General features: G+C 46.5%; 1 protein-coding gene and 1 long non-coding RNA gene across 2 annotated transcripts; one reads left to right on the top strand and one right to left on the bottom strand.

Moving 5' to 3' along the window:
- Window positions 1–457: 457 nt before the first annotated feature.
- RRM2 (ribonucleotide reductase regulatory subunit M2) lies at window positions 458–6,294 on the bottom strand. The gene is made up of 10 exons (XM_006073779.4): window positions 6,130–6,294; window positions 5,951–6,025; window positions 5,452–5,595; window positions 5,050–5,166; window positions 4,425–4,558; window positions 3,017–3,111; window positions 2,770–2,903; window positions 1,358–1,462; window positions 1,160–1,273; window positions 458–1,079 (listed from the first exon to the last, which is right to left on the bottom strand). Exons 1-10 carry the CDS (start codon window positions 6,226–6,228, stop codon window positions 927–929), a joined length of 1,170 nt encoding a protein of 389 aa, XP_006073841.1. The 5' UTR covers window positions 6,229–6,294; the 3' UTR covers window positions 458–926.
- A 2,159-nt stretch (window positions 6,295–8,453) lies between these two features.
- LOC102390730 lies at window positions 8,454–15,279 on the top strand. Its single transcript, XR_006543584.2, has 4 exons — window positions 8,454–9,031; window positions 9,636–9,726; window positions 13,860–14,184; window positions 15,221–15,279. It is a non-coding gene; the product is annotated as an uncharacterized LOC102390730 (long non-coding RNA).
- The last annotated feature ends 6,744 nt before the right edge of the window (window positions 15,280–22,023 follow it).

Genomic DNA, 22,023 nt, shown 5'->3' on the forward strand with positions numbered 1-22,023 from the left:
TACTGGATGCTTGGGGCTGGTGCACTGGGACAACCCAGAGGGATGGAATGGGGAGGGAGGAGGGAGGAGGGTTCAGGATGGGGAACACAGGTATACCTGTGGCGGATTCATTTTGATATTTGGCAAAACTAATACAATTATGTAAAGTTTAAAAATAAAATAAAATTTAAAAAAAAATAAATAAAAAGATAAAAAAAATTTTTTTTAAAAATTAAAAAAAAAAATAGAGGGCACTACCTGGCTGATATTAATACCTAGGCGTGCACAGGATTGAGTCAAAAAGCGCTTCAATTCAATTCATTCAAGAAAAGAAGAAAAATAACATGCTTAGTTTACATAGGCTTAACCTACTCTGGTCACCTAGTAAATCTTGAATTGGCTGCCACTACTGGTAAATAGAATACTTTTATATTTGGTGCAGAAACCAACAAATTTAGGTAAAATCAAGCCTTTACCCTGACAGTTCAAACTTTGTTTATTTGTATGTAAAGTGCCAGTTTTATATACAAATCATAAGTAAACTTTAAAATCTGCTCAGAAGCAGTGAGTCTGATGTATTCCTTGTGGTGGTTACTCTTTAATCTTTCAGGATCAAACTCGCTGGAGTCCCTACACTTGGAGGCCAAGAAAGCAGCTGTTAAGACCCAAAGTAAGTCCTGTTCAGCTAGCCTGCTTGCAAAAGCCAAACACGGACAAGATCATTCAAGAACCCGAGTAGCTGTTGCCTACTTTCCATCTAGGTGACCCCACTAGCATTAACAGGATTGATTTTGAGGTAGCTACACAGTGCTAAAGATGCCATTAGTGAACATGATGGACAGTTCATGGTGTAGCTCGTTGATATGGTTCAAGTAGCTGATTTTTTTCTTTTTTGATGAGAAGGAAAAAAAAAAAATCAGCAAGGTAAGAGCACGTCTTCAGGTCACTTAGAAGTCGGCATCCAAGGTAAAGGAATTCTCTGTCGGACTTGACATCACTCCCATCCTCTGATACTCGCCTACTCTCTTCTCAAAGAAGTTAGTCTTCCCCTCCAGTGAAATATTTTCCATAAAGTCAAATGGATTTTCTACTCTGAAAACCTGAAAAGGTTCATAGCAAAACATAAGCACAGAACACCGGTTTCAGAAAGAACCAGAGGGCTACCCACAAAATACTTTACCTTGCTAAAGCCCAGCTCCAGCATAAGTCTATCTGCCACGAACTCAATGTACTGCTTCATCAAAGTGCAATTCATCCCAATGAGCTTCACAGGCAGGGCCTCCGTGAGGAACTCCTAGGGGCCAGAGCACAGCTTCTCAATAAAACAGAAGCATTAAGAGGTCTTCTAGCAAGCACAAGGCCTCCCTGTGTTACCCACCTGTTCTATCCTAACTGCATTGACGATTATTTCTTTTACTCTCTGTTCCGAAGGTTTGTGCAACAGGTGTTTGAACATCAGGCAGGCAAAGTCACAATGCAAACCCTAGAAGAAAAAGGTTTAAAGTCACCAACAGAGCAGTGGCACCCCACTCCAGTACTCTTGCCTGGAAAATCCCATGGACGAAGAAGCCTGGTGGGCTGCCGTCTATGGGGTCGCTAAGAGTCGGACCTGACTCAGCGACTTCACTTTCACGCATTGGAGAAGGAAATGGCAATCCACTCCAGTGTTCTTGCCTGAAGAATCCAGGGACAGGGGAGCCTGGTGGGCTGCTGTCCATAGGACACGACTGAAGCGACTTAGCAGCAGTAGCAGCAGCAACAGAGCAGTAGACTTCTATCATTAACGTGGAAGAGGAAGCTGTGTTAGGCTGGCGTTCTTGTTAGACATCCTGTGTGGTCAGACTAAAGCATTTCAAATGTCAAGGGGAAGATGACTCAACTGCTGTGTCACCTAGGCAGGCTCAGGCCCCACGCTGGGCCCCAGTGCTGCCCCTAGAGGACAGCGAGACAGGTCTGGTCCTCACTCTGTGGTTGCCAAGGAGTGGGAGGAACTTTTTCTCAGCATTTTTCCTTCCTACAGCCCTGAGCTTTAACATTCACCACCACTACTTCCAGCAGAAAAGGCAAAACTCTGAATAGGCTGGTTAGTTTTTAGATTTATAACCTAATGTCTGGGAAATCAGTAATAGTAATGCAATTTCAAGTGAATCAAGTCTGCAAGTCTTAGTGCATTAAATCCCAAGTAATGTTGATGGAAGTGGTTTCCCTGGTAAGCTCAATGGTAAAGAATTCACCTGCCAATGCAGGAGATGCAGGTTCGATCCTGGGTTAGGGAGATCCCCTGGAGAAGGGAATGGCAACTCTAGTATCTCTTGCCTGCAAAATTTCATGGAGAAGCCTGGCGGGCTACACAGTCCACAGGGTCACAGAGTCAGATATGACTGAGAACACACACACCCAGACAACGCTGATGGGAGTTAAACAGAACATCTGGGCACTAAACTTTCCGCTTTGGCATTTTAATCCAAGTGCGTTCAAAGACATACTGGACCTGAATGGATTCAGAGATGTTCGCCAACTAATTCTGAAGTACAGAAGGATCACACACAGGTAGAAATAATATTACTTCCCCTAGGAAAAAATTCCATACATAGGGAAATACCTATGTATACTGAGAATATGAGTAAAATAATTTCAGCAAATTATTTCATTCTCTTCCAAGATGCCTATGGTTGAACCCACATGTTAAATGTGCATTTAAGGCAATCTCACATCTTGGGTTCCCTTCAGTGAACATGGGGTTGTAGGTGTTTGGGGTGCAGGTCAGCCTATTATCTGAATTAGACCCACCTCATCTCTGCTAATAAGTTCATTGGAAAACGTGAGGCCAGGCATCAGTCCTCGTTTCTTGAGCCAGAATATCGACGCAAAAGAACCGGAAAAGAAGATGCCTTCCACTGCAGCAAAGGCTACCACACGTTCTCCTACAGTTAAAAACAAAATATTTCTGTGAGTATTTGCCTGTGTTCATAGGAACAAACCAGTAACATCACTTAGAAAATGAAGCTCAGGGGTAAGTAGGGCCAAGGTCCCTTACCATATGTAGCTTCTTTGTCCCCAATCCAGCGCAGGGCCCAATCTGCCTTCTTCTTCACACAAGGCATCGTCTCAATGGCGTTGAAGAGAAATTCCCTGGTAGGCACACACAGATGATCAGTCATTCTAGCAAAGACTTCTAGTATCAGCTTCTAGGTAAGAGCACTGGGACCAAGACCAATTTGGGATTCAAACTGAAATGTTTTCTTTTTACTAGCTTGCTTTTTCCTCCAATGTTTTAGAAAAAATATCAAAAATCCATTTGGTTTATGTTAATAAAATTTAGGTATTCATTAGTTCATACTGAGCCCCACAACCTCAGTCTGTTAGATCAAGAGCATTGATTGGTTTCATTATTTCAAGTTCAGGTCATACCCTCTTCCTCCTGTGCCTACTTTGGGAGTCCGGAGATTCCCCAGCCTGTCCCAGTGAGCTTGTTTTCATCAGACCTTGGGCTCCTTTTATTCTCTTTGCTTGTCAACCTGGGTCTTGCCTCTCCCTAGCTTTCAAAGCTCAACCATCAGGCCTTTCTGATCCCTCCCTTCTGGTAATCTATTCCAATCATGCCCTACCTTTACTTTCTTTTTTCATTTCCATCTGCAAACATGTTCAAATCGTTTTACAACCCCATCCCCCACCCCTGCAAAGAGTTTCCTCCATCCTGCTGGCCTTTCAAGTCACCACTCATTTTCCCTCTTCACTTTCTTCCACATCATCTACAAAAGGCTACTCCTCAGCTTCACCACTTCTGTTCTACACAGGCTCTTGTCCTGAAGCTGACCTTAGTATCTAGACTACTCAAATGCCTATTTCTAGTGCTCCCCTCCTCTCCAGTCAATCCTAACAATGTAAAATAGGCCCTAAGCTACTTACATTTCTTCTCTGTTATCCCCCAATATATACTATCATTTCAGGCAAATTGCTGTGTGCCTGAATTAATTTCATGGTTCATGGTGCTATTTAGTATGTAATTCCTCCACTTATATTCCACTTATATTATGTTGCAAGCCCCTTAAGAGGCTGGTTTTATCTTCAAGTTTGCATCCTCCACCCACTCCACCCTGAGCCAGCCTTACACTGTAGGTTGACAGATTTGCCAGACGTGAAAACTATCAAACCTAAGTTTTAGCTCATCAGACAGACTCTTGGAATGTTTTTTCAGAAGGCATTAGACTGGATGTTCATTAGTATGTTTCCAGCTCTAAAAGGATGGAGTAACCTTATAACTGTTTTTAGCAATTGACTAGTAAAGTGCATTTAGGCCTGTTCTTAAGAGCAGACATGACCATGGGTGCTAGGAATTTCTTTGACTTGCTCATTTTAGAGTCATTTTTCTATCCCTATATGATTTCAAAAAGTAACAACTAGTAATCTTAAATATGTTGGCATATCACCACCCAAATACTCACCTTTCTTTGGAATCTTTAATGTAAGTGTCAATGAGGAGACTATACATTTCAGAATGTATGTTTTCCATGGCAATTTGGAAGCCATAGAAACAACGGGCCTCGGTAATCTGAACTTCTTGGCTAAACCGCTCCACCTAGTGGTAAAACACAAAGATCAGTTTAAGGAAAATCTACCAGCAGCAATTCAGTCAATGAACACTGGTTGCCTCACACTTCCTTTTTTGTATCATTATAAGCTAGACATAGTAATTCATTTTCATTCATTGCAAGGAGGATGCACTCAAGACATATATGCAACCAGTTATTAAAAAAAACAGCAAAGCCACAAAAAGAAGAGCAAATAGATAGTTACTAGGGTTCTGGATCTATTACTATCACTTAATATTGTCTTAACATTGTTTCTCTACAGTTGGGGGGGAAAAATACCATAAGGAAGAAATAACTGCAAAGTACACTATAGAACAGAAAATGCCATAGAATATAAACTCTGGTTTACAGAGAGAGAGAGAGAGAGATACCCATTCAGTGTGCAAAATTTTAAAAGACAAAAAAGAGAATTGTTAGTTCTCTCGTAAATCTTGAATAAAGGTACTTTTTCTAGGGGGGGGGGACGGGGGGAACTCACCAAGTTTTCATTTACTATGCCATCACTTGCTGCAAAGAAAGCCAGCACATGGGAAATAAAATATCTCTCCTCAGGCTTCAGGGCTTCCCAGTGCTGAATGTCCTTGGAAAGGTCCACCTGAAATACAGAAGTTCACAAAGGGTTCAGGCCGGCAGGACCCTCACACATACGCCTAATTGTTCAACTTTAATAAGTCTACTAGCACCACCTGATTTATATACTCCTCACATATTCTGCCAATTTGAACATTTCACGTCCTGAGTGAACAACCATTCCAAAGAGGGACAGGGAGGACAGCAAAGCATATTTCAAACATGTTATAGCCGGCCCGGCTGGGGTCTTCCTCTAGAGAGGCAATGGGCAAAGGGTCTTTTAAGTCTCCTAGTTGCTGCGTCTGATTACCTCCTCAGCTGTCCAAAAGGAAGCCTCAGCTTTCTTATACATCTGCCAAATATCATGGTATTCGATAGGAAAGACGACAAAGCGGCGGGGGTTTTCTCTCAGAAGTGGTTCGTCCCCCACACTGGGGGCAGATAGCTTAGGATTCTGTTGGGAGAGAAAAAGTAAGGAAAAAAAAAATGTTAAGTACAGGGCGAACCATGAAACTGTCATTTTCTTTTTTCAAGCAGAATACCTCCAATGATCAGAAATTTCATGGGGCTGAATGTAAGTCGGTTGTCATACTTGGATTCTATAGGAGTATAGAGAAATAGGAAATGTCCAGATGGGAAGTGGTGCTGGGGAGGGAACAGACTTTGGCGGGAAAGCAGCGCGGGCCCGGGAGAGGTGGGTAGGGTTTGAGAGCAGACAATACGGCTTTGGCGCCAAGCAGGCTCCGCCCGCACCGCCTTGCCTGCAGCGCCCCCTCGCCTGGCGCCCCCGCCGCAGCCCACCTACTTACCGGCTCGGAGGGCTCCTGGAAGATCCTCCTCGCGGTCTTGCTGGCCAGCACGCGGGTCCCGCTGAGGGAAGGGGGCTGTGGGGAGGCGCGTGGTCAGAAGCCTGCCCGCGCCCCCAGCCACCCACAGGACCCCGCCACCCTGCCCCCGACCCCCGCCCCCCGCCCCTCGTGGCGCTCACAGTGTTCTCCTTGTCCGCTAGGCTAAGCCCCTTCAGGGGCGAGAGCTGCTGCTGCTGCGGGTCAGCGATGGTGGCGAGCGGGACGCGGACGGAGAGCATGGTGGTGAAATAGTCAGGGAGATGGGGCTGCACGCAAGTCCCGAGAGCCCCTGCACTGCCCCGCAGGGGAATATTTAAAGCTCCGGGAGCCGGCCAGGTGGGCGGGGCCACTTCCCCATTGGCTGGATCCCGGATGGCCCCGCCCACCCTACAGAGATTCAAGCGCAGCGCGGGAGCACAGGCTGGCCCCTAGTCCCTGCCCTAGCGGGACCCCCCGGCACCTGCCTCTCCCAGGCCTCTGGGGGGCCGCGGGCGCCTCCGCCCGCCTCCCCGAGGGCCTCATCGCACAAAGGCTGCAGCCCCTGCGCGCTCCGTGCGCCTGAGCAGGCGCGCAGGCTCTCTCGCTTGTCCCCAGGACGGTTTGGGATTGAATGAAGCAATGCGATTGGAGCCCGCCAGCCCGTGAGCGGGAGCGAATTCCCCACCCCCGCGGAGCCCCACCTCTCTGAAGACCTCTCTGGAACCCAGGCTCTCGGTTACGCGGGCTCTCGGTTCCGCGTAAATGGTTTTTGCAGATGAGCTTGGTACGGAGGCCCGTAAAACGCCCCTGGCTGCGAGGGAGATGTGGCTGTGGCGATCTGGATACATGTGTGTACCCGGGTGGGGGTGCCAGGTCCCTGAGGTCCGGCAAAGGAGGGGGCTTGGCGGTGGTGACCGCCTAATGGTTAGGGCCGCGGAACTACAGGGTCCCCGGGGTGCAATGGCTGTGTCCTTTGGACACGTCATCTGTTGTCCCCTCCCTGGTGAAATGGGCTTGCAGCCATATCTAGGCTGTGGACTTTTTAATAAAATGAGAAGACTAAATGAGGTAATTCATGAGCAATACGAAGTCCATTGTAAACCTTCAAGCTGATAACAGAGAGAGAGGGTCTTTGGTGAAGTTTCCCCCTGAAATCTCGTCCTCAACGTAGACAGTGTTTGTTGTTGTTGTTGTTGTTGTTTTGTTTGTTTGTTTTTTAGACAGTGTTTTAAAAATTGCAAACTGAGCGAAGATTCAGAGAAGAAGTTCAGAGAATGATTGAATAACTATGACTTCATTTACTGCTTTAAAAGTGAAGTCGCTCAGTCGTGTCCGACTCTTTGCGACCCCATGGACTGTAGCCCACCAGGCTCCTCTGTCCATGGGATTTTCCAGGCAAAAGTACTGGAGTGGGTTGCCATTTCCTTCTCCAGGGGATATTCCCAACCCAGGGATCGAACCCCGGTCTCCCGATCGAACCCCGGTCTCCCGCACTGCAGGCAGACGTTTTACGTCTGAGCCACCAGGGAAGTCCAAATAAGCCCATTTACTGCTTATTGGGCCTCAAAAAGCTTGAAGAGGAGGTTGAGAACCTCCATTGGGGTGATGGTGGAGACATAAACTTAGTAACATTTTAATTTTACTTTACACTTGGCCTTTCAAATTTGCCATAGATTTTTGCCCTGCATGTGGCAAAACGCCAGGAAAGAAATGATTAACCAGGATAAGTTCTAACAGCGCACACACTCAGGGCTGTCACTGAGTGAGGCTTGAACTTTGTACAATGTCTTTTCTAGGTATAATACTTTAAAGAGGGGGGTAGGGAAGATACCCTCCCCACAGAGGTCTATTTCTTAGAATACTGTATACTGTGTTTAAAGTATTCTCTAAGCCTGAGAAGAAAGATCAGCGACCATCACATCTCTTAGACAAAGCAAAAACTAAAACTTTGGTCCCAATCATGTGTTTGAAAGCAACTAGCCGACATTGTCAATTTCCCCATCGGCATGTACCTCCAGAAAATGGGTATTTTTTATTGACAGATGTGATCATAGCTTTATCAGCCATAAAACTAACAAAACTATCGAGGAGTCCTTGGTATCCTCTGATACTTGACTCACATTCCGATTTCGGGTAATCCATATCCGACCTGCACCTTTTGGTTGCTGCCCCAGGCACCATGTGCTTTTTTATAAGCTCCTGCTATATAGTCTGTGCACGGGTACCATAAAGGATCACTCTGAGAGCCAGAAGCTGTGACTTCATTTTCGGTTGAACAGCCACGAGGCAGTGGTGGTGGGGGTGGGGGGCGGTAAGCCGCCTTCCTCACCGTCCCCTCCTCCCACCTCTGAGTCATTCCGGCTTGTCCCGACTTCCCCCTACATCGGGTTTTTACTGCTCTCACTTTACAAAGGAGGAAGCAAGGGCCGAAGGCTACATGGCCCCTCCGAGGGGTCACACAGCCGGGTCAAGGTTCTGGTCTGCAGTGGCCCTGTCCGTCTCTTTGCCTGCGTACTGTAGATGCAAAGGGCCCCGGCGGGACCAGGTCAGGCCCAGTCCCCGGAAGAGAGGATGCTCCCGGCAGCCGCCAAGCTCTGAGATCCGCCTGAGATCTTCCCGCTTTTCCCTTCCGCGCCCGTTTTGACAGCTACTCTGCGACTGGTCAGCACACGGAAGCTCCGCCCCTAACTTCCGGGAGGCCGCTCATTCATAGCTTTGCGATGCCACAGTGGCCACCGGAAGCCTCAGCCCGCTTCCGCCGTCCGCCCCCCAGTGGCCACGCCCGCCCAGAAGTCGCTCTTTTTTACCGCCTGGAGGCGAGTGAGATGCGGCGTAGTGACATCTACCCGGCCCCTCGCTCGCTCCACCCCTAGGCAGCATCACTAAGCGTCGGCTCACCTATGGAGCTCAAGTGAGTTTCAGGGAGCTCGAGTTTCCCGATGCCGCTCATGCCTCCATAAATACCTGACATCGTGCTGGAGACTGTCATAATAATACTAATGACGATGACCCTATAGCCGCTGGACCAGGCGATTTACACTTTAATCCAGAGACAGTGGGAAAGTAGGTGTTTTCAGCCCTGTTCTTAGGTTGAGACTAAGGCCCGAGAGGCAAGGAGACTGCCCAAGGTCACACAGCTCCTTTCACTGCACAGCTGCAGCTTTTCTCTCCCAATTTTTTATTAACAGTATTTTCAACAGGGACTTCCCTGGTGGTGGCCCAGTGGATAAGAATCTGCCTGCCAATGCAGGGGACTCGGGTTCCATCCCTGGTCCAGGAAGATCCCACATGCCTTGGAACAACAGAGCCTTCGGGCCACAGCTACAGAGGACACGTACCCTGGAACCCAGAGCTCCAGAACAAGAGAAGCAGTGGCAATGAGAAGCCCCTGCTCCCAGCAACTAGAGAAAGCCCCCGCACAGCAACCAAGACCTAGTACAGCCAAAACATAAAATAATAATAAATGATTTTTTTATTTTATTTAAGGAATGTATTCTACAGGGACTTCCCTCATAGTCCAGTGGCTAAGACTCCAGGCTCCCAATGTAGAGGTCCTGGGTTCAATCCCTGGTCAGGGAAGTAGATACCACATGCCGCATCTAAGACCCCACACAGCCAGATAAATATATATATATATATTTTTTTTTTTAATGTTTTCAACATACAGAAGAATGGGAAGAAGTCTACAGTGTTCACCCATCATCTAGAGTTCAACAGTTGTTTCCCTTTTGCCCTATTTGCTCCATCCTGGTCTACAGGTATGTGACACTTTGTTTTTTTCTGGATCATTTGATGGTGTGTGTTGTAGATATGACACTTCACGCCTAGATATTTCAGCATACTGCAGCATGTAGCTCCTAAAATTATCCACATTTTCTAACATAACCACAATACCATATTCAGACGTAAGAAAACTAACATCAATTCTGTATATCGCTTCCTATCTAGTCCATAAGTCTCTTAATTTGGTTTGTTCATTTTTGGTGCAGGATCCTATTAAACACATGCATTACAGTTGGTTGTTGTGTCTTTTTAGTCTCTTTTGATTCGAAGAACTCCTCCACCTTTTTCCCCCATGACGCAAACTTTTCAAAGTCCAGGCTACTTTTCTTGTAGACTGTCCCACATTCTGCATTTCTCTCATGTGTCTTCACTTACCATTTAACTTGTTCTGCTAATCCCTGTATTTAAACTGAAAGATCTAAAGGTTTTATTAGATTAATTTATCTTTTTTTGCATGTGGTAAAATATATATAAGCTAAAATTCACTATTTGAACCATTTTGAAGTGCACATTTACAGCATTATGCAAACATTGTCACCATCCATCTCCAGAACTTTTTATCATCTCATTAAACACTAGCTCCCCATTCCTCCCTCCCAGCAATCTCTTGTAAAAAACCATTCTACTTTCTGGACTTCCCTGGTGGCGTGGTGGATGGAAGTCTGCCTGCCAGTGCAGGAGCCACGGGTTCAATCCCTGGTTCAAGAAGATCCCACATGCCACAGAGCAACTAAGCCCATGCCCCACAACTGCTGAAGCCCTGTGCACCCTAGAGCTCTTGTTTCCCAACAAGAGAAGCCACTGCAATGAGAAACCCACTCACCACAATTGCTGCAATTAGAGAAAGCCCTCACAAAGCAACAAAGACCCAGTGCAGCAAATATAAATTAAATTATTAAAAAAAAATTCTACTTTCTATATGAATATAAGTGCCTCATGTGAATGCATTCTTACGATATTTGTCCTTTTGTGTCTAGCTTTTTTAATTTAGTGTAATGTCTTCTTTATTCTTTTTTTTAATGAGAGAAAATAGTCTTAGGTATTGCCATATTTTACAGCTTTTTAAAATTGAGGTACAGTTAACATATAATGTTATATTAGTTTCAGGTGCACAACATTGATGATTTAGTATTTGTGTGCATTGCAAAATGATCTCCACAGTAAGCTAGTTAACGTCTGTCACCATCATTCAGTTCAGTTCAGTTGCTCAGTTGTGTCCAACTCTGCAACCCCATGGACCAGAGCACACCAGGCCTCCCTGTCCATCACCAACTCCCAGAGCTCAGTCAGACTCATGTCCATCGAGTCAGTGATGCTATCCAACCATCTCATCCTCTGTTGTCCCCTTCTCCTCCTGCCTTCAATCTTTCCCAGCATCGGGGTCTTTTCAAATTAGTCAGTTCTTCGCATCAGGTGGCCAAAGTATTGGAGTTTCAGCTTCAACAGCAGTCCTTCCAATGAATATTGAGGACTGATTTCCTTTAGGACGGACTGGTTGGATCTCCTTGCAATCCAAGGGACTCTCAAGAGTCTTCTCCAACACTACAGTTCAAAGGCATCAATTCTTCGGCACTCAGCTTTCTTTATGGTCCAACTCTCACATCTATATATGACTACTGGAAAAACCATAGCTTTGACTAGATGGACCTTTGTTGGCAAAGTAATGTCTCTGCTTTTTAATATGCTGTCTAGGTTGGTCATAACTTTTCTTCCAAGGAGCAAGTGTCTTTTAATTTCATGGCTGCAGCCACCATCTGCAGTGATTTTGGAGCCCCCCAAAATAAAGTCTGTCAGTGTTTCCATTGTTTCCCCATCTATTTCCCTACATAGTTACAATTTTTTTTCTTGGGTTGAGGACTTTTAGGATCTACTCTCTTAGCAATATTCAAATATGCAATACAGTATTATTAACTAGATATGCATTACACCCTATGACTTGTAGCATAATGTCTTCAGCATTCAGCCATGTTATAGCCTGTGTCAGACTTTCATTCCTTTTTAAGGCTGGACAATATTCCCCTGTGTGGGTATCCCACAGTTTGTTGATAAGACTTCCTTTCTGCAGTCTATCGGGCCCTGCCCTCCATGGAGTTCTTTTGTTTCCCAACTGCTAGGAAGCAAGTCAACCCTCCTCTAAGCCGAGCTACATATGTGACTCTATAGCACCTCCTTCCTCTTCCTGAACTTGGCACCGCCCACTTCAGACCTTATGGATGCTCAGACTGCTCTGTTGAAAACACATCGTTGGGAAGCAGGAAGATGGAATATTCCATTCCAGCCATGACTGTGGGCTGTGGAATTTCGAGAGCAAGACAGTGGGCTGAGGGGTGGGGTTGGGTCCACCTCCCTCTGCCCTCCAGTCTCTCTGCCTAATGCCAGAAAACTTGCCAAGGGATGTCCCCCTCCATATATCTATCTCCTTTGAAAATGCACCCCCCTATCTTACGCCAGGGGGACCCCATATTACCCTCCCTCCTCCAGGCTGGGCCTTTCCTTGCTCTCCTGTCTCCAGAGCCCTGCTCTGGTCTTCCTGGGCCCAGGTCAAGCCCCTCTCCCAAAGGCTGTGGGTTTGCCCCTTCCAGGCTATGTCTGAAATACTGACTTGAAAAAGAAAGAAAAATAAGAATGTTAGACCATGATTGTGCAGGTCTAAGGTTAGTTTATTTCTCTCCCCAATTCAGCTTACTGTCAGCTTATTACTGAATAATTTCTTCTCTAATAGCCTTCTTCCCTGGATAAAGAGGCCATCATAATGACTTTTTTCTAAGTACAATGGTGTGGGTGTGTGTATGTGTGTGTGTTTGGGAGGATGGGGGTGCAGCCAGCTTAATGTTACTCTGAACTGGTCGACTGAGAGCAACCTAAGCAAATAGGATGCAATTCCTGCTTTTAGTGAGCGTGTAGGGGGCTGGGGGCTTGCTTCCCTGATGGCTCAGTGGTGAAGAATCCTCCTGCCAATACAGAAGACTCAGTTCAATCCCTGGGTTGGGAATATCCCCTGAAGATGAAAATGGCAACCCACTCCACTATTTTTGCCTAGAAAATCCTGTGGACAGAGGAGCCTGGTGGGCTACAGTCCATGGGGTTGCAAAAGAGTCAGACATGACTTAGGGAGTAAACAATAAAGGGGCTGGGGAGGGGAGGGGGGAAAGCAGGGTCAGCTCCAGCAAAGAGATAAAATATCCTAGGCCACCACCCACCATCTTAGCTAAATAACAACTTCAAGAGGGAGAGAAGAAAAGCTCAGGAGAATCCACCCAGCAAAACCCTGACGATTGACTTCCTGGAAGTTCAGGTGCTTTTAGACCAGATCAGTATAGTGGAATAAAGGGCCCAGCACTGGATTCAGGTCTGAATTTGTGTCACTTCTTATTTATTCGATGACCTTGGACCAATCACTTGACATTTCTGAGCCTGCTGCTCTACTGATAAAGTGGGTGTGATGATTTCTACACCACAGGTTGAGCCTAAGGACTAAATGGGGTAAGATATTTAGTTCAATCCTTGCCATTTAGCCAGTCTCGCTGACCACTCTTAGCTCCTTGGAACACAAAACTCAAATAACTCCAGGGTGTTTTTCTTAGGTTCCTAGCTCAGTGCATCTCTGGGTCGTTGGGTAACCACAGCCCTGGATTTGTTATTCCAGCTCCTCTGTCCCCATCTTTTTTGTCTCCTCCCCGTCACCACCACAGTATTCCTCATGCCGGTGAGTGAAGCAGAAGCAGCCCCTGTCACCCAAGCCAGAGGGCCCTGCTGCACCTGCCGGCCATCACAAGTGGGGGCCAGGTTTCCTCCAAGGAAACAAAGGGGTAACTCATTAGGAAGAGGGAAACAGGCCCAAGTGTCTCAACTCCACAAAGCCCCTATGCCTCCTCTCCCAATTCTTACTCTTGTGAAAGCATCCATCTCCTGACATTCTGACCTGAGGCCTGTCCTAACTAGCCAGGTCTGATGACATCCATGCTAAAGGGTGTCACCTCTGGACACCCCAGCTACAGTGTGTGCCTGGTCTGGGCAGCAACTTGACTGCTCTCTGCAGGCCTGATGTCTGTGTTATGGGGCTGCCCCATCACTCCTCAGCTTGTCATTGTCTGCTGTGCCCTCTTAGGTCGTCACATTGAGCATGGGGATGGGGATGAAGAAGGCAGTGCCCATGAGTGGGCACACAATGGTTGAATGAAAAGAAGAGGCATCATGGCATAGAGATCTTGAACCTAGACTGTGCATCCCAGCTGCACCGAGAAGCACTTCCAGCCTGCAAGAACCTTGCACTGGACCAAATTCAAGCACAGCCTTGATGCCAAAGAACAAAGAGATACATGGGGCGGCTTGGGTCAAAAGCCCAGGAAAAATTTTGTGCTCCTTCGTGTATAACTCTTTGCAGCCCCGTGGACTGTAGCCTGCCAGACTCCTCTGTCCATGGAATTTCCCAGGTAAGAATACTGGAGTGGGTTGCTGTTTCCTGCTCCAAGGGATCTTCCCCACCCAAGGACTGAACCCATGTATCTTGAGTCTCCTGCATTGGCAGGTGGATTCTTTCCCACTAGTACCACCTGGAAAGCCCACTCAAAAGCCCAAATTTTCTCCTATTTAATGAGAAGGAGGACATCTTTGAAATTCACCTTTTCACTGTTCGAAGAGAACTAGCATTTGCTAAAGAGAATGTCTCTTCTTGGAAGAAATGCTGCCCACAGCTTTTCTCTAGTTGCGTCCAGCAGGGGCTACTCTCTAGCTGTGGCAGGCAGGCTTCTTGGGGCAGTGGCTTCTCTCCTTACAGAGCACAGGTTCTAGGGCATCAGCTTCAGTAGTTGTGGCTCGAGGGTTAGTTATTCTCATGGCATGTGGGATCTTCCCGGACCAGGGATCGAACCCATGTCCCCTGCATTGGCTGGCAAATTCTTAACCACTGGACCACTTGGGAAGCCCTGGCCTACCTTTTAGTTAAAATTTTGAAATTAATTTATGTACAGCTCACCAGAATTGGGCAGGAAATGGTTAAACAGGAAGAGCCCCACCCCTCCTTGCCACAAGCAGTTGGAGCCTTTGATGTGGGCCTCAACCACACCAAAGATGGGAGAAGAATTTAGGCAGTTCTTGCCCGCACAGCCTGGTGGAACCGTAAATTCCAGACAAGCAGATTCAGGGCATCAGTCATCCAGGTAGAATCAGGCAGCCAGCACAGTGCAGGGCTGAGACCAGGGCTTTTCTTTTTGCTGGGGTAGCCCCTAAAAACTGACATTGAAAAGTAGCATGCTCCTTTGTACCCATGTAAGTTGATCTTTAAACATCTTCATGGTAAGTTAAAGTGGTTGCAGGGGATGTCATTTCCACCATGTGGCACAAATATTAGCATCTCAAAAACAATGTGTTTCTTAAAATCCCAAATCCACAGATTTTTGTAGGCTTATGTTTAAATTCTTGATCTTTTCCTTCTAATCTCCAGTGTTGATGGTATGACTTCCATTCCAGGTGGCTCAGTGGTAAAGAATTGCCTGCCAATGGCAGTAGATGCAGGAGATCTGGTTTGATCCCTGGGCTGGCAAGATCCCCTGGAGAAGGAAATGACAACTGGCTCCAGTATTCTTGCCTGGGAAATCCCATGGACAGAACAGCCTGGCGGGCTACTGTCTATTGGGTTGCAAAGAGTTGGACATGACTGAGCAGGTACGTGCACGTAATCCAGTTTATTGTTTTTCTTTTGAAGTTAGTTTACTTTGTTCGCCTGGGAAGGGTATCAGCTCCCCAGGTAGAGCCGGCCTTGGAGCGCTCTGGAGAGGGTGGTCCCCCTACATAAGTCAGCACCTTCTGCATCCTCCTGGAAGCTTCACCTTCACCTCGAGGGAGGAGCCCCAGCCAGAGGAAGAGCTTTGCAAGACACACGTGGCCTGGCTGGGGTGTGGGGGCTAAGGGCGGTGCCCCAGGCTGTGCAGTTCCTATGTATGCTTTTTTCTTCCAGTTTCATTGAGATATAGTTGACATACAGCGCTGTGTATGTGTACAGCACAATGAATTCTGTTTTTTGTTTTTTTTTTTTTGCTTACGAAAACATGTATTTCATGGAACAAAACATAATTTAGGAAATGTTGATATAAAAAAACAGCATAGGCTCTAGAGTCAGGCTTGGTGGGGACACACCACAGCTGTGTGATCCTGGGAAAGTTACAGAATTTCCCTAGATCTCAGGTTTCTATCTCAAGGAGTTAGGAAGACTGATCCTGCCTATCTTAGCATCTCCAAGTTGTGCGTGCTTAGTCATGTCCAACTCTTTGAAACCCCCATGGACTGTAGCCCCCCACCCCAGGCTCCTCTGTCCAAGGGATTTTCCAGGCAGAAGACTGGAGTGGATGGCCATTTCCTACTCCAGGAGCAGAATGATTTTTGAAACCATTTGATGTCATTTCAGGGGCTCCGAAGAGCTCCTGTATCCCAGTTCTTTATGTCTCAGAGCAGAAAAGAATTCAGTGAGAGGCAAAGTAATAGATAAGAAGTGTTATCAGAATAAGATGCTTGTAAGGTTTACAGTCGGGTGGGCAAAGGGATGCCACACTCCCAAAAACTTACTGCGCTACAGTTTTATAATCAAAGGAAAAGTGGGGAGAGTAAGAACTTTTTTGTCTTTCTTGAGTAGACGTCATGCTTCCGTCATCAGCTCCTCACTGGCCCGTCTCCCCAGTGGTAAAACAGGCATAATAACAGTGTTTAGAACCTACCTCATAGGATGGTTGTGAGGATTAAACTGAGTTACTACATGTAAAATACTCAGGAAAGTTCCTGGAACATTGAAAGCAACAAGTGAATAGTAGTTGCCATTATTGCAGTTTGTCTAACCAGCCCCCTGTAACAAGTATGCAAGCCATCTCCAGTTTTTTACTTTATAAATGATGCTGCAACATGTATCTTTCTGTTTCCTAGAAGCAGAATTACTGGATCCAGTGAGGTAAACATTTAAAATTTGGATAGGTGCCACCAAGTTGCAGGTTAGACCGTTGGCCAATCCTTACTCTCACTGGCAGTGCCTGGGAATGGCTCTTCCTCTGTATCCATCAGTCTTTATGGATGGAAACTCAGATTTCCTTGTCTTAATCTGAATGTATTTGATTATTAGTGAGGTTGAATGTAGACATATGAACATTTATATTTCTTCTCTGAACTTCCTGATATTTGTCCACATGTTGATTGAGCTATTTATTTTCATGGTGATTTATAGGAGCTCTATACATTTTGAATGGCACCTCTTTTTTCTGTAATATATGTTGTAGTTTTATTTCATCATTTTTCATTTACATCTTTTTTTCCTAAATGATAAGTTTTTATTTTGAAAGATTTCGAGACACACAAGAAACTGCAAAATTAGAACAGGGTTCTTGTATATTTCACCCAGGTTCCCGTCACACCTTACACAACCATCGTGCATTGTTAAATTAAAATTAGAACAGGGTTCTTGTATATTTCACCCAGGTTCCCGTCACACCTTACACAACCAGCGTGCGTTGTTAAAACCAGGAAGCTGGCACTGGTGCAATCCTATTAAGTAAATTATCAACTTTATTTGATAATTTCACCAGTTACTACACGCACATTTTACCAGTTACTACGTGCATTCGTGTGTGTGTGTATGTACATGATTCTTGGAAATATTATCGCATGTGTAGATTTGAGTAAGCATCACCAAACCAGGATGCAGAACTGTTCTGTCACCAGAAGGAAACTCCCTGGGCTAGTCCTGGGCTAGCTGTCTTTTTAAAACCATATATAATTTATTTATTTTTTGGTTGCACTCAGTCTTCATTGCCCGCAGGCTTTTTCTAGTTGCAGCGAGCGGGGACTACTCTTGGTTTCGGCATGTGGGCTTTCATTGCAGTGGTTTCTCTTGTTGCAGAACATGGGCTCTGGGCACGCGGGCTTCAGCACTCGCAACCCGTGAGCCCAGTCGGAGTGTCACAGGGGCTCAGTTGCTCCACAGCACGTAGAGTCTTCCCGGACCAGGGATCAGACCCGTGTGCCCTGCATTGGCACGTGGTCTCACCAGTGTTTTATTATTTCAGCTGTTCTAATAAGCCTGTAGCATTGTCTCATCAATGCTACATGCCTATTTGAACACACTGATCTGAGTTACTTAGAAGGTCAAAAATGTTAATTATCCATGTTGGTTTGATTTCAGTTTGGGATTCTTATACACTGCACCACCAGGGAAGACCTAGTCCTTAATAGTTACACCCTCCCCAACCCCCGACTCCTGGCAACCACTGGTCTGGTCTCCTTCCTCACAACTCTGTCACTTAGAGAACATCATATAAATGGAATCCCAGTGTGTACCCTTTGAGACAGGGTTTTTTCACTCAGCATAGTGCCCTTGAGATGACCCAGGTTGCCGAGTGGATCAGAAGTTTGTTCCTTTTTGTTGCTGAGAGGTATCCATGGTGCAGATGCGCCACCTGGTACAGGACCTCGGGGTTTTCTCCAGGCTTTGGTGAGAACAGATCAAGCTGTTAGGAATGTGTGCACACAGGTTTCGGTGTGAACACACGTTTTTATTTCTCTAGGATGACTACACGGAGGTATCACTGCTGCATCACATGCTGAGGGGATGCTAAACTTTACAAGAAACTGACAAACAGTCTTGCATGGTGGTTGTGCCCTCATTTGCATCCTCACCAGCAACAAATGAGAACCCCAATCACTCCCCTTCCTCACGAGCACGTGGTATCACCAGTGTTTTTTATTTCAGGTGTTCTAATCGGCCTGTAGCATTGTCTCATCAATGCTACATGCCTATTTGAACACGTTGATCTGAGTTGCTTAGGTCAAAGCTGTTAATTATCCATGTTGGTTTGATTTCAGTTTGGGATATCTTTTAGTTTCCACTCTCAGTTTTTACTGCAGTAGTTTGAACATTCTTTGGCATTGTGATCAGAAGACGTGGCATGTTTTTCTTCCTCTTTAAAAAAAAATGTCTTTCAGGGGACTTCCCTGGCAGTCCAGTGGTTAAGACTCCCAGCTTCTGATGCAAGGGGCACACGTTCTATCCCTGGTAGGGGAACTGAGAACCCATGTGTCACACAGCCAAAAAAAAAAAAAATGTTCTCAAGTAAAGAGAATAATCTAATTTTTTGAACTGCCATATTGTTTTCCACAGTGGCTGCATCATTTTATATTCCCACCAAGAGTGCATAAGGGTTCCAATTTCTTTATCTCCTTGTCAACACATTATTTCACGTTTTTTTTTAAAAAGAGGGACTTCCCTGGTGGTCCAGTGGCTGGGACTCTGAGCTCCCAATACAGGGGGCTTGAGTTAGATCCCTGGTTGGAGAATAGGATCCCACATGCCGCCTCCTGAATGTCACAGCTAAGACCCATCACAGACAAATAGACAAATATTTTTTTAAAAAGTTGTGGTTTTTATGTACATTTCCAGCATTAACTTTTATAGGAGTATTTTAATAAGTGGACCATGTAGAGTCTGGAACAAAATTGATACTATTATCTGTTGCATATCACATGACACCATTCAGTGAAAAATGTTGACAAGAGACCAGATTCATGTGAGGTGGACACAGAAACGGCAGGGGCCATTGGAGCCAGACACCCGAAGGCAGATCCTCCCTGCCACCTCCTGGCTGTGTAACTGGACAAGTTGCTTTTCCATCACGCTTTACCTTCCTCATCTGTGAAATGGGTATCCGCACTGCAGTAGGATGTTGTGAGGCTTAAGTGAGGATCCACAGCAGGTCTGACACAGTGGCTGGCGTGCTGCAATCCTCAGAAAATGGTAGCTCTTACTATGCTTTTGAATTTGCTCCAGGAGTTTCCAAGGCCCCCGCCCCGTACCCCTCACCCAAAAGGCCCACTGCCACATTGCCCAAGGAGACCGGGGAGGCGTCGCTCTCCTCTCTCTGCCTGCGCCTGATGGGAGACTTATCTAGGCTCAGCCCCAGGCAGCAGCGGGGAGATTAGACAGGTGGTGACTGGGCCTGACCGATGCACATTTTCAGAAACCTGCAGAATCATACTTAGGGTGGGTAGACATAACCCAAAGGGGCCAGAAAATGTCCCACGAAGTAGAAGGATGAGGATAAGGTCATGGAGAGAGTGCGGACAGGGTCCAGGATGCCAGGGTCCCACATTCTATGCTGATCCTGATGCCCTTTGTCTTCACCTGTCTCATCCCATGCAGAGCAGAAGTACAAGTCTTTACAAGGCCCACAAGGCTCGTGAGATTTAACATACAACTCATTCCAAACAGTGGTTTTCCAAAGGGCATCAGTCAAGGTCCGTCGCCACTCCCACTCCCTCAATTTTGGGGCAGGTGACAGCCCCTCCACCTCTCCCATGTGGAGGTTCTGGGAGCCCCCTTGTTGTTGCTCTTCAGTCCCTAAGTCATGTCTGACTCTTTGTGACCCCATGGACTGCAGCATGCCAGGCTTCCCTGTCCATCACCATCTCTCGGAGTTTGCTTAAACTCATGTCCGTTGAGTCGATGATGCCATCCAACCATCTCATGCTCTGTCGCCCCCTTCTCCTCCCACCTTCAATCTTTCCCAGCATCAGCGTCTTTTCCGATGAGTTGGCTCTTCACATCAGGTGGCCAAAGTATTGGAACTTCAGCATCAGTCCTTCCAATGACTATTCAGGGTTGATTTCCTGTAGGATTGACTGGTTGGATCTCCTTTCTATCCAAGGAACTCTCAAGAGACTTCTCCAGAACCACAGTTCAAAAGCATCAATTCTTCGGTGCTCAGCTTTCTTTATATTCCAACTCTCACATCCATACATGACTATTGGAAAAACCATAGCTTTGGCTAGACAGACCTTTGTTGGCAAAGTAATGTCTCTGCTTTTCATTATGCTGTTTAGGTTTGTCATAAATTTTCTTCCAAGGAGCAAGCATCTTTTAATTTCATGGCTGCAGTCACCGTCTGCAGTGATTTTGGAGCCCCCCAAAATAAAATCCGCCACTGTTTCCATTTTCTCCCCATCTATTTGCCTTACACAGCTCCAACTGGGATTCTTGTCCTGGAGAAAGTATCCCACTAGTGGTCAGCAGGGGGCGTGCTTGGCCTTTGGGACGCAAACAAGTTTTTTCCGCTCAAGGCTGGGAACCAAACGGAAGGCAGCCTTGCTGCTCTCCAGAAGCTGTGAGAGCAACTGTGAGGCGAAACATGACAGAATAAGACATGGAAGAAGGAAGCCCAGGCCCCACGTGCCGAGGCCGAGAGAAGTGGCATAGTCGTTCATTGTATAGAGGACACCAGGACATGTTACAAAGGAGACATTTTAATCCATGGAGTCAGTTAAGGGCTTCCCTGATAGCTCAGTTGGTAAAGAATCCCTCTGCAATGCAGGAGACCCCAGTTCGATTCCCAGGTCGGGAAGATCCTCTGGAGAAGGGATAGGCTACCCATTGCAGTATTGTTGGGCTTCCCTGGTGGCTCAGCTGGTAAAGAATCTGTCTACAATGCAGGAGACCTGGGTTTGATCCCTGGGTTGGGAAGATTCCCTGGAGAAGGGAAAGGCTACCCACTCTAGTATTCTGGCCTGGAGAATTCCATGAACTGTATAGTCCGTGGGGTGGCAAAGAGTTGGACACGACTGAGCAACTTTCACTTTCACTATCATTTCAGTTCAGTCGCTCAGTCGTGTCTGACTCTTTGCGACCCCATGCATCGCAGCACGCCAGGCCTCCCTGTCCATCACCAACTCCAGGAGTTCACTCAGACTCACGTCTATCGAGTCAGTGATACCATCCAGCCATCTCATCCTCTGTCGTCCCCTTCTCCTCCTGCCCCCAATCCCTCCCAGCATCAGAGTCTTTTCCAATGAGTCAGCTCTTCTCATCAGGTGGCCAAAGTACTGGAATTTCAGCTTTAGCATCATTCCTTCCAAAGAAATCCCAGGGCTGATCTCCTTCAGAATGGACTGGTTGGATTTCCTTGCCATCCAAGGGACTCTCAAGAGTCTTCTCCAACATCACAGTTCAAAAGCATCAATTCTTCGTCAGTTATTAATGTGGTTCATGTCAAGAGCATCAAAGAGATGATTCTGGAAGCAGACAGACCTGTATTGAATTCCTCTCCCTCGCCAGCTGGTGACGCTGGGAAGCTGTGTACTCAGTGTAACAGGCACCTGGTTAAGATGCTTCATCTACGGGCTTCATTGAGTCCTTACGGCAGGACGTGAAGCTTGGAGGAGGGACGCAGTGTGAGGCGCGTGCCAGCTGTGTGACCCTGGGCATAGCATTTGCACCCTCTCCAGGCCTCAGCTTCATCATGCTG

Source organism: Bubalus bubalis, chromosome 12 (genome assembly GCF_019923935.1).
Source record: "Bubalus bubalis isolate 160015118507 breed Murrah chromosome 12, NDDB_SH_1, whole genome shotgun sequence".
Classification (NCBI taxonomy): domain Eukaryota; kingdom Metazoa; phylum Chordata; class Mammalia; order Artiodactyla; family Bovidae; genus Bubalus; species Bubalus bubalis.